The 12,965-nt window shown below is 50.6% G+C and overlaps 1 protein-coding gene across 1 annotated transcript in view; it reads right to left on the bottom strand.

Moving 5' to 3' along the window:
• BSN (bassoon presynaptic cytomatrix protein) overlaps positions 1-4,574 on the bottom strand; it is a 984,265-nt gene extending 979,691 nt beyond the window's left edge. The window contains exon 1 of the mRNA XM_069206880.1: positions 4,293-4,574. Coding sequence (XP_069062981.1) covers positions 4,293-4,441 — 149 coding nt within the window. The 5' untranslated portion in view covers positions 4,442-4,574. The remainder of the gene's footprint in view (positions 1-4,292) is intronic.
• Between the last annotated feature and the right edge of the window lie 8,391 nt (positions 4,575-12,965).

Genomic DNA, 12,965 nt, shown 5'->3' on the forward strand with positions numbered 1-12,965 from the left:
ACTGCCAGCAACGCACAGTCCACCCTTGTATTTGTTCCATTTTCCCCAGATTGTAATCCATTATTTTGGACACCCCCTGCTCTCATAGATCACTTTCTCTGCCAACATGCACCAATCTAGGTCAAGCTTCCATTCCTCTAACTCCGGGGGTCTAGTTGCTTTCCAAGCACAGGATATATTGCGTTTTGCCACTATCAGTCCCAACGTCATCTATATCTGATCCATGTGGGTGAGATCAGTTAAATCACAGATATTTAGCACACACCACTTGGGCTCAGGCTCACCAATGTTACCACATACAGTATTTAAACAGGACCCCACCAAGCTCCAATATCTCTGCATGATCGGGCACCTCCAGAGCATGTGATAGAATGACCCGTTTAGGCCACAATTTCGGGGACATAAGGGTGTAGCTATTCTGCCCATTTTAGCCAGGGTGGCACAAGCATAATAAGTCCTATGGGGAATTTTCAGTTGCACTAATTGAAGCCATGATCGCATGGCTACCTAGGGGATGCTAAGGCCTCTCACCACTCATCATCTAACTCCTCTATATCATGTGCCCAGCTTGCCCTCAGGCTCCCACATACATCTGGTAAATTATTGATAATTTTACAGTATGTGAGGGACGTTGCCTTCTTATACATGTGTTCGGCTAATACTCGGTGCTCTATCGGGGATGACTCTGGAGGATCTTTCCCTCTAGGTAACACTTTATAGAGTGCATGCTGGATTTGGAGGTAGTGGTACGTTGCCGTAGGGGCAAGCTGAAACCCCACCTGGAGATCCACAAAGGTAAGAACGGCACCCTGTGCCCACAGATTCCAAACTTTTGTGAGGCTGATGAGAACTTCATACATTTATATAAAATGAACCAATATGTGGCTTTCTGAGAAGGCTGAAAGGAAATGGGCATTTGATACATTTGTACCGGGCATGTGAAGTTGTGACAGGTAGTTATTCTACTGCGCACTTTCAATGGCACAACAATTATAAGTCTTACTGAGGCGTTTCAAGTACCAGGGCCAATCATCGCCATGGTGTTTCTAATATACATATTTCTATGATTTGTGAATTTTGATGCCCCTTGTAAAGACCAGCAAAATTCACAAGAAAAAATGTGTTCTCAGCACAAAAAAAAAGAGAGTATCTCTTAATACGAGGATTAAGGACTACAGTGTGTTGAGGCAAAGAGAATTCTTGTCACTGGCCTTCTTTTTCTACATTGTCTTTTTCAGTACGACATTCCTGCTAGGTACCAAAATTAGAACCCATAATCAGAGATGGGCAAGCTGGATTTCTTTTGATTTGGTTGCCCCTTGAGCATTCAGAAGGTCAAATGAATTCCAATTATGATTAGGTATCTGAGTAGAGAAAACGTGCACGTATTACAATAACTAAAGTGCAATAAAAAGCACGCTGATTATTACTATTAGCAACTGCTTTCAACTGAAAAACATGCTTCTGCAGAAACCTCCCTCCCTCTGGGGTAGCTGCTCCGTATCCTTTCAAAGGAAAGCACTGCCGACCTCGACTCCTAAAAATAAATCGCTTTCTGCTGTGGCGACGACAGCAAAGCCCCTGGACAGAGAATGCGTTGATTTTATAAGCTCGAAAGGAAATCGAGTGACCATTTTCATATGAGGGAAAATTACCATTCACAAATGAAACCATGGACCGGCGGCTTTTCTCAGCTGCGGATGCTTAAGGGCTACCATTCATAAAAAAGCTACTGATGCTCAGTCTACGAGAGAAGGACGGGAGGCAGGGCATGTCGACGATCTACTTATACTACGCCACCAAAGGGCTACAAACCCCTTGCTCGCCCATGCCCACTTGCTGATGCATTGGTAGAAAGGTTGATTCGTTTATTTATATTTTTGGGGTGGAAATGATCTTTTCTCGACATAAGTGTGTGTGGAATGAGTGAGTGTCCACGGGGTAGGATCGAAGGCACGAGGTTGAGGATAACGACTAGGAGGACACATTTCACTGATGTGCTTGGCTACACCTTTCTCTTCATTCGGGTTATCTGGCAGCTAAATCAAGTTGGATAAAGGTGTTCTTAGCTTGTAAATGGAGCTGAAGTATCCGAGACGTATATGAAGCAGTTGTAAACGCAGTAGCCAGCAGCGGTGTGAAATGATGGCGTGCTTCATGCAAATGCAACCCATCCACAGCGGCAGCTCGAGAACAGCAATGGGAGGAGAGCTGGGGAGGATGTGGTACTGTGGAATGGAAGCACCTGCGATCGGTCGAGGGCAGCCGATGGAACGAGGCAACTGCCCTCAGCTCCAGGATAGAGTACACGTGAGGCTCTGCATGATCCTAATGGCTAAGGGGAGCAATGGAGTATACTGGCAGCCCTTCCCCCAGACCTGCTCATGCTGACCTATGATACAATGATTCCAACTTCCACACGAGCACAGAGCTGCACCAACAAGGCACGTGAGGTGAAATCCTCATTCTATGCTGAAGTACACTGTAAATGCATGCCCTGTTCAATCACTGCGCGTGGGCGTTAAGGACTGTAGTGCCCCAGGCTGTAACGTGTATCTGTGGTATAGGGTGCCACTCACATGTGCTATGTACATTAGGTGAGGAATGCTCCTCCACCAAGCACCCACCCATGGTGACTGTAGTACACATCTGTTAAAGGAAGTGCTGCCATTATACAAGGTGAGTACCGTACATGAGGGTTAGGGCCCATTGCCCCCAGTTCCCCTGGTTGAGCTGTTGACGTGGGCTTAAAGACAACAGTGATCCGCTGGTACTTACGTTGTATTTAAGAGGTAGGAAGGAGGGCTTCCTGTGAATGTACTACAGTGCTTGTGAGATGTAGGGAGCAGTGCCCGGGGGATGCTTCTTGCAAGCGAGTTGTATAAATAAGTGCCCCATTAGAATAAGGCGTGCACGTGCGAGGTGGGAGTGGTGCCGCCCTGGGATGTATTGTGCAATGCCCATGGAGATTTACAGTACATCTGAGATGCAGAGCATCATGGCTCTCTCGGATTTACGGTGCAATTTATTGAAGGTTTAGGGAGCAGAGAATCTGGGGGAGTACTATACTTAGAGGCAGAAACTGCAGTCCACCTTAAGAATGACCGGTTTGAATGAGGTGTAAGGCACCCCCTCCCCACTCCGTTATTATATGCAGGGGTCCGGCTACTGGGATGCTGTGCGTATATGAACTGAAGGAACAGTGTCCAGTGGAGTTGAGTATGTCGTCCCACTCAAGATTCAAATATGATATTACATCTGGGAAGTCCTGGGCTGTAATACTCCTCTATTTGTATGGACAGGGACTATTGGGTTGTAATGTGCATGTAAAATGGAAGTAGCAGCTCCAACATGACTGTACTCTGCGTGAAACGCAAATAGCGTGACCCTCCAGGAGTGCAAGCTATTAGAGCAGCACATTTCCGGGGTGTACTGTGCAGGTAAGATGTAGGAAATAATCACCGCAGTGCTGTAATATGTACCCAAAAACGTAGGGAGCAGTTTCCAACAACGGATAGCCGTTTATGTGAGGTGAACTCAGTCCGAGCAGTGCTGTGAATATAAGAAACAGAGAACACGCCCCCAAGGGCTGTATTGCGTACGCGAAGCGTAAGAAAAAGTGACTCCAATGATTGCACTGTGCATGTGAGTGCATGGTTCAGAACCACCTCTGGCTGCACTTGGCATCTGAGGATTAAGAGTAGCAACCCTCCAACGCCCCTAGATCCGTATTGTGCATCTGGTGAGTAGTGAGCAGTGCCCCAACGTCTACACTGGGTGAAGGGAGAAATGCTGCACCCCGTGACGGTGGTATGCATGTGCCACGCAGTGCTCAATGGCCCAAATATGTACTCTGAGAGGTGTATGTCTGCCAGTCCTAAAGTACTGTGTTTAAGGGGTGTAGGGGCTGGACTGTCGTGTTAGAAAGAAGTGCCCCTTGGGATATACTGTGCACATGAACAGAGTCCCCGGTAGACTGTAATATATATGATATAGGTAGTACTGCCCCCAGAGTGCTACCCTGTAAGTGCCCAGTGCCCGTGCCTCTCGGACTTTACTGTTTAACTGATGTGTATGGAAAGACCCCAATGAAGTATTGTGTACGTGAACTGTAGAGTAACTCCTTAGAGAGGAAGGCAAAGGAAAATTGGCACATGGGTGTGCACGGACAGCTACTCTGTTGATGCCTGTGTTGAGATATGCCCTTACGCTATTCCAGGGGCTCGGTGCCTCCGGAAACTGCTTTCTGCCTCACTCCACCATAACGGAACTGCTCACTGCCTCTTCCTCACCTGCCCTGCTGTTGGCCAACGGTGCTGGGCCCGGGGAGCTGTCCATGGCCGGGTGCTGAAGGCGCCTTGCCTGCTGCTGATGGTGTTGCTGGAGCGCCGGTTGTCGGCTGCCCGCCCTCTCCCCCTTCCAGGCTGGCCTCGTTGCCCATGGCGGCAGCTGCGGCCCGGAGGTAGCTTGGTGGCCCGAGACGCAGCGACGGCGGAGACCGACACCGAAGCGAGCCTCAGCGACGCGCCTCCTCCGCCATCAGCGAGCCTCCATCTCTAGCTCTCTTGCCTAGTCCTCCGCTGCCGACATTGCGCCTGCGCGTCCCCCCCCCCCTTCCTCCACCTGCGCCGGGCGCGAGCTCATTGAATGGTTGTACTCAAAAGCTGTCAGCGTGCGCTCGCGCCCTGCTACGGACTCAGGTGCTAGGCGCGCGACCAGGATCACAAGCGAAGAGTACCATTGGAAAACACTCATACACCATCTCCAGCCGCGCATGGGCGGTGCTTAGTCACATGAGCGACCTTGTTAGAGTCAGGCAAAACGTCACTAGGTGTACTGGCCTTCTGTGGCAGAGCGGGTATAGGACATTGATTAACTCCTGACCTTTTGCCTGACTGCAATATGGCAGTTACTGTGGTCCTGGTGACCCGTGCATTCTTACTCTCCTAGAGGAATATGCTATTTTTGTGTGTATGTCGCAAGAGCGTCGTACAGTTGTTCAGCTACGTGACTGACGTAAATGGAAGCATGTACCTTCAGGTAGGTTTGTAAATAAAGGTGCAACTCGAGGATAGCGTGAATACGCAAATTAGCGTTGTGTATCATAAACACACTACGATATTTTATTATCATTACTAAAGAAAACTGAAAGGATGAATACCGGACACGGTACCAGACACACAGAATTAGAAAACAGTATTGCATAATGAATCAAAATCGAACGGATGGATTAGCAGTTCTTTAGCTGTAAAAGTGGGCCGAACTGGGATCCAAAGCAGCCCAGGCAAAATTTGTCAGACCAGCCCCATAAGGTGCAGAGCGGGCGAACATAGCGATTACAATGGGGCTTGGTAGGTTCTCCCCCTCCCCCTTCAAAATAACATTTGGGGAAAACGGTGCATTCTACAGCACATTTTTATTTATACATTCAAATGTTTTAGTTTTTAAAGCATAGCAAATGATGACCTTACAGTGCACCAGGATACGGCAATCTGTATTGGGTCTCTTTAACGACTCCCTCACCATCACCCTCGTAACAGTGTCTGTCATCACTGTTTAGACACTCTCTCACTTGTATTTCATTTGTTTTATGGCATCTCTCTTACAAGTGTAGGGTGTTGGAGTACTTTACATCACACACACACACAGAGAAAATGAATCATATGTGTAAATCAGGGTATAGAAAATGTTACATAAGACAAAGGGGACTACACTCAGTTTACCCAGTTCCTGTAAATTAAATAGTACTAGTGCGTCATTGTCAGGTCGTGGGTTTCTGCGTAATGACCACGCCGACTCAGGTTAGAGTAAGTAACAGTGTCTTTATTCACTGCGCTCCAGAGCGCCAAAAAGCCCCTTCCCGCTCCCCGCATTTAAACATTTGTCTACGTCACCCGGGGCGCACCCATTGATCCCAGGTCTAGTGGGTTATGAGCTACGTAGCCCCTGCGGGATACGGGTGAAATGGATCGGCCCCCGCTCTGATATCAACTCTACATCCCTCCCCAACTAAAGGATGAAAACCAAACAGGGCAACCATCGTGATCAACCCACAGGATAGATAAATCACAACATTAATCAAACATGTATCAAGACAGGCAGTGACGCAGAGGCGTCCAAACGAATGTCACAATTCAGCCAAGTGCAAAGTCTCCATATCTCCTGGACGGGCCGGGGTTAGACCTTAGGTGATAGCGCCCACTCCCGGACCTTCCAGATGTCGGCTTTTGGCTCGGCCCCAGGCTGGAGGCACCTGCCTGTGTTGGCGTCGTTGTGGATGCCGGTTCCGGGTGATTCACTGAGGTTCCTCCGGCGACGGGGCCATCTTGGTCGTCCGCGCTCTTAGGAAGGGCTGGACTCCTTTCATGGTCGCTCTGGGCCCCAGTCGTGGCAGAACTATCGCTCCTGGAGGCCCCGGAAGTGGGGCAGGGAAAACGTTTGAACTGGGCAATGTTTCGGGTTACCTCTTCAGACCCGCGGCTCGCAGTCACCATCGTGCCCTTCACTGCAGACAGACACTGTCCAAGGCCGTGCTTCAAAAGGCAACCAAAATTTGCCTCCAGGGTGGCGGTCTTTCACTAGGACAGCATCTCCCACCTGAAGGGAGACTTCTTGGGCCCTCTGCCTCCGAGAGGCCTAGGTGTTGGTTTGGGACCTTCGTCCTTCTGACTGACTCTGGGGCGGCAGCTGGACTGCCCATGACGGGTGATGTAGGATAGTGTCAGTCACTACCTGTCCAAAACAAAGCTGACTTGGGGTCACACCCGTGGTGGCGTGGGGGGTGACTCGGTACTCCCCTAGGAAGGCGTAGATTGCAATTTCGATGTTTCGGGACTCCGCCATGGCAATGTGAAGCACCTTGTTTAATGTTTTAACAAAACGCTCTACCTCCCCATTCGCCTGTGGCCACCGGGGCGTAATTTGGCTTTGTTTTGTGTTGGTGGAGTTCATAAAGTCCGCCCACTCACGACTGTTGAAAGGGGGTCCGTTGTCTGTGCGTACTTCTCCAAATAGGCCATGGGTGGCCATCAGCTTCTCCATTTTCGGGATAACTGTGGATGCCGCCGTGGACTGCACTCGCTCCACCTCGGGGTATCGCGAGTAGTCATCTACTACCACCAGCATGTAGGAGCCATCAGGCAGGCTCCCGAAGTCAGTGCTGACCCTCTGCCAGGGGACTGAGGGACCATCCTCTGTGATGACCAGCGCTGGGGGGTCTGGAGCCCCTCTGGCTTGGCAAACTAGGCACCCTTTGAATGTGTCCTCCACTAGCTGGTCCAAACCCAGGAACCAGACCTTGTTTCGGTGCCGGTTTTTGGATTTGACAATGCCCTGGTGGGCCCTGTGGGCCAGTGACATGGCTCGGGCGGCCAGGCTAGCGGGTATTACCAGGCGGAGCCCCCTCAGCAGGCACCCCTCCTCGCTTACCAACAGTTCATTCCTGACGTTGAAAAGGGCTTGCAGTCTGGCTTTGGCGTCAGCTCTGTGGAAACCTCTGGACGTTTAAGCTGTCGCCAGTCCCCCAACCGGGTAGCCACCACGGTAGTTTGCAGGCACTCGTCTTGGTTTGTGGCTGTCGCTACTTCCTCAAGCGGCATAGGCAGCGGCCTGTCTCAGTCAACTACAAATCGAACATATTCCGCCGTCTCTAGAGCTTCTGACACCTCCTGGGGGGTGGCCTGACCGGCGTGGCGTGACAAGAAGTCGGCAGGATTTTGTGTTCCTGGTTGGTATTCAACAGTGAAGTCGAATTCCTGCAGCTGCAAGATCCATTTTTCAATCCGTGGAGGCGGCTTGGACAAAGACCCTTTGAAGAGGGGAATAAGGGTTTGTGATCTGTCACCACGGAAAATGCCTTGCCATAAAGGTAAAGGTGGAAATGGCGACACCCCCAGTGGATGGCGATGGCCTCCCGCTCTATTTGGGAGTACCACTGCTCGGTAGGTGTGAGTGTGTGGCTGGCAAAAGCAATGGGGGCCCACTCTCCAGAGTCTTGTTTCTGTGCCAGGACGGTGCCTAGGCCCATGGGGCTGGAATTGACAGCTAGTTGCGACTCACGGCGGGGGTCAAAGAATGCTAACGTGGTGTCTGCAGAGAGGGCGTTCTTGATGTCTTGAAAAGCACGCTCCTGCTCTTTACCCCATACCCAGGGATGGTCAGTCCAGGTGAGCACTCTCAGAGGGCCGGTGATGTCGAACAGATCCTTCATAAACCGGCCACAATATGTGACAATGCCAAGAAAACCCCGGACCTCTGAGACAGACGTAGGGACTGGGGCTTCTTGAACGTCCTTTACTTTGTGCAGGTATGAGCCGATGCCTTGTTCAGAGAACCGGTATCCGAAAAAGCATATTTCCTGCTTGAGGAAATCGCACTTTTCCCTGTGGAGCGTCAGCCCATGTTCTTGCAGCCTCACAAAGACTGCCCATAGTCTTGCCATATGGTCTTCCAGGGTGGGAGCATGCACCAAGATATCGTCGCTCACGTTGAGGACCCCTGGGAGTCCTTGCAGAACCCCTCTTATGGTGTGTTGAAACACGTCCGCAGCGCTGGAGATGCCAAAGTTCAACCGGGTATATCTCCAGAGGCCAATGTGTGTAGAAAATGTGGTTATCTGTCGGGACGCTGGGTGTGGCACGATGTGATGGTACCCTGACCTGAGGTCCATTTTGGAGAACCACCGGGATCCTGACAGCTCACCTATGATGTCATCTATGGTCGGGGTCAGGTGCCATTCCCTCTTGATCGCCTGATTGGGTAGGCGTATGTCCACGCAGATTCAGACAGCCTCCGGTTGTTTGGGTTTTCGTGCGACAACAATTGGGGACACCCACGGGGTGGGCCCTGACACTCTTTCAATGATGCCTGCCCTTTCCAGAAGTCGTAATTCTTGTTCTACTTTTGGGCGTAGGTGGAAAGCTACCCGTCGGTGTCTAAGGGCGACTGGAGCCACCGAGTCGCCAATGTGGAGTTTGAGGGGCGGTCTTTTCAGGCAGCCAATCCCTTTAAAGAGTGGGTCGAACTCTTTTTTTTTTATAAAGAAATTTTTATTGATTTGCATAGAATTAAAACATTGATAATTACATACATGCAACTGGGTGCCAACAGGCACTTTACAGGTGGTCAACCCCAATGACTCGGCTTACACAGTAGAACAGGAATTTGCATTATTTTGTTAGAGTGGTCCGACAAGTGACCCTCACCGGCTAGGAGGGGAAGGGAGGGAAGGCCCACACCAGCCCTCCCTGATGTATTGTTATTTGGGGATATGGGAAGGAATCATACTGCGGTCTCCCATTTCCCCCAAACCCTAGTGGGGTCGAACTCTTTTATGAGGTCTTCCAGATCATTGGCATGGATGCTAAATGCAAAGTGTATTAAGTTGAGGTTGTGGGCGGTCTGGCAGTCAAGCAGGAACCCTGAGCCTTCTTTGGAAACATAGATTTTAGCCGATACTGTGCTGCTTTCATGGGTGACTTCTGCCGTGAAGACTCCTGCCAGTTCAAGTGGTCGAGTGTTGCCAAATGCATAGACCTGTACCTGTGTCGGTTTGAGTGGTGGTTGCTTGGAAAGTCTCTGGTACGCTTCTGCGGCCATGAGATTTATCGAGGCCCCAGTGTCGACTAATGCAGATATGGTTAGGCCTTGTAGCAGCACCTGGCACATGGGTAGCCGTTGACCACCGATGGTGTGCACAACATGGGCCACTTGGTGATCATCGTTCATATCACTGTCTAAATGCAGGGGTGGGGCGGCATCTATTGCTCTGACCATCTTCTTAGATGTGGGTGCCGCTGCTCTTGGTGCAGATCGGCAGACCTTCGCAAAGTGGTTGGGTTTCCCACATGCGCTGCACGTTTTCCCTCGTACTGGTCAACCTCTGGGGTGCGGTAGTGATTCTCCACACCACTTGCAGGGTCTGTCCTTGTGCCTCCCTCTGTGGCTGTCCTCATTCGTCCGCGGTGCATTTGTGGACACTGCGTTTACTGGTTCTGTTTTGACCTGGCCTGTTGGCGCCTGCCCCATGTGTGTGTCGCATGTTTGGCTGTTGTAGGATGCGCTCCCTGAGTTTTGATGAGGAACATCCCTGGGTGAACTGCGCCCGGATTTCGCCTTCTTCATTGGGTAGCGTGCATGTGCTGGCTAGCTCCCTCAGCCGCGCATATGAGACGTCAACTGTCTCGTCGGATGTTTGGCACACCTGGCATAGCAAGAACCGCTCATAGTGATAATTTGCATACGGTTCGAAATGCGCCTCGCTTCTATTACCGATTTGGACACTTTATGGATGTCCGCCCCACCTAGATGGAGGAGGAGAGGTCTCTTGCGCTCCACTTGAATGTCCAAAGCCTCAAAATAGGTTTCGAGGCGCTCTACCCACACTTTCCACCTTGCAGCCTGTGTGGGGGGCTCCTGTGATGGTGAACGGCTCCAGGGCGGGGATGGCAGCCATGTTTGGGGAGGTCTTGGGTTGTCTGTAGGGCGTGGGGGGAAAACGCTTCGTAGTCCGTGCCTTGGGAGCAGTGGCCTCCTCACCTCATATAATGCAGGAAGGACTTCTGCCGGTGGCCCACCTCACATGCGTCGTGCTGTCAGGTAGGTGTGGTAGCACGTGGAACCTGTGACTGTCAGGCTGCTGAATCTGAGAGGTAGCTGGCTTCCTTGTCATGGGCACCATGGTATGAGGGACAGGTGTCTTCGTGGTGTCTGTCCCGTATAGGCAGGCTGGCTAAGCAGCTGGAGGCCCAGCAGGGCGTGGTACCGGGGTGAGGCGTTCCTGCCCCTCCTTGGAAATGCCAGTTGAACGAGTGGCAGGAGGCCCAGCTGGGCGCGGCTCAAGGGGGCGGGGCGCACTAGCACCTGTGGCGGCCTCATGAAGGGCCGCAGGCTGCGCTTGGCGGAGCCGCACTTTACCATGTGCGCAGTGGGGAGAGTCAGCTGGACGGGCCGGAGAGTGCCGGCAAAATCCTCGGGCCTGTCGAAGGCGCGTCGCCGCGCACACGCGCTGGCGGCAATAGGCTGGATGAAATGCAGCACAGACTCGTAGAGGCACTGCACCCGGGACCTCCAGCGTCACAGAAGAACAGGTGGGCCCACCCTCGTCGCCAGTTGTCGGGTCATGGGTTTCTGCATAATGACCACGCCGACTCAGGTTAGAGTAAGTAACAGTGTCTTTATTCACTGCGCTTTCGAGCGCCAAAAAGCCCCATCCCGCTTCCTGCTCCCCGCACTTAAACATTTGTCTACCTCACCCGGGGCGCACCCATTGATCCCAGGTCTAGTGGGGGATAAGCTACGTACCCCCTGCGGGATATGGGTGAAATGGATCAGCCCCCGCTCTGACGTCAACACTACAGCCATCCGCACTGATTGTGCCACCTACATAAGTAGCCCTTTAAACATGTCCCAGGCCTGCCATTGCAGTCTGAATGTACTTTTAAACTGCCATTTCAACTTGGCATTTAAACCCCCTGGCCAAGCCTTAAACTCCCTTTTAAAAATATTTGTCACCTTCAAGGTAGGTCCTTGGTAGCCATAGGAAAGGGTGCTGTGTAATTAAAATGTTGGGCATGTACTTTTAAGTTTTACATGTCCTGGTAGTGAAAACTCATAAGTTCATTTTTTTACTACAGTGAGGGCTACCCTCCCATAGGATAACAGTGGGAAATCCTTATTACATTTACTAAGCTGTATTTTCCAGTTAGGAGCTGGTGGCTATCTCATGTTTGATGTCTCTGGAATTGTAATGATTAACCCTATTTAATAGTGCAGTCGAGTTTCTGATTACAAGTTTAAAAATGCCACTTTTAGAAAGATGGCATTTTCTGCCCTTACAGCCCTTTAGTGCCTGTTGTCTAGCCTGAGTTACATAAATGAGTGTAACTGACATATTTGGTGAATTCATTTCCAGATATTTAAAGGGATTAGATGTATCTCAATGGGCCTCTGATAGCAGGATATGGGGGAGGGGGCAGAGCTGAGCACAATGCCACTTACAACTGAATTGCCTGTACTCTGCCTTCACACAAAGGGCCTAACAGCCCCACATTGTCACTGCAACCAACTTGGAGGCAGGGTAGAGGAGGCAGGACATTTCATGCATTTCAAAGCCACTCTCCTGAAAGTGTGAAATTGGTCTGGTCTAGCGTGACCAGGTATCGTAAGTTGGTGCTTTTGGTGCTGTTTGTGCTAAAATATTTAAAAATGTATAACTTTGGATCTACAGATTGGATTTTGATGTTAAATAATGCAATAAAATGTACTCTATTTTTCTAAGCTGTTTTAGGATTTTCTGTGTTGTGTTGCCACCTAATTACTGTTTGGGTGCTGCATAAATACTTTACACATTGCCTCTAAGTTCAGAAGGTCTGCCTTTTGTGCCAAACTACCGAGCGTTAAGCGCAGGTTAACTTTGTGACTTTTTGTGGTTCACCCTGCAAGGGATTTTGGCTGTTGCTTGTCCAGGGCTCACACCTCAGTCAACCAAAAACCCCATCTCTATCAACAAGCCTAAGATGTGATGGCCGCAAGGGATGCCTGATTCAGATCGGGTCCAGTGAAATGGCTCACAGCAACTCTGCTGGCCTGCGAGCTAGTGCACAATAGCAATCGGCTCCATTTCAGATCAGCCAACCGTTCTTGAAATTCCTTTCCAACTATCCTGGGCCTCTCACTGGAACTGATTCGGGAGCTGGTCCTAAGACCACTCTTACCTCAGCAGCCATCACGCCAGTGGCCGAGCTGCTGATGGACCCTGTCAGGGAAAGTGAGATGAGTCTTGCATGAAGCTGTCCTCACTTGCCTTCTTGGATCATGCAGACTCATCAGTCAGGGGAACTGCTTCACTATGCAGGAAGGACAGCTCCTACATCAGAGCTGTAAGCCAAGGTAACAATGTTGCATTTATTTTTGCACTCAAATATGGTACTTTGGCTGCTAAATCTCCTGTGACCAGTGATGAGTCT

Source organism: Pleurodeles waltl, chromosome 9 (assembly GCF_031143425.1).
Source record: "Pleurodeles waltl isolate 20211129_DDA chromosome 9, aPleWal1.hap1.20221129, whole genome shotgun sequence".
Taxonomy (NCBI): domain Eukaryota; kingdom Metazoa; phylum Chordata; class Amphibia; order Caudata; family Salamandridae; genus Pleurodeles; species Pleurodeles waltl.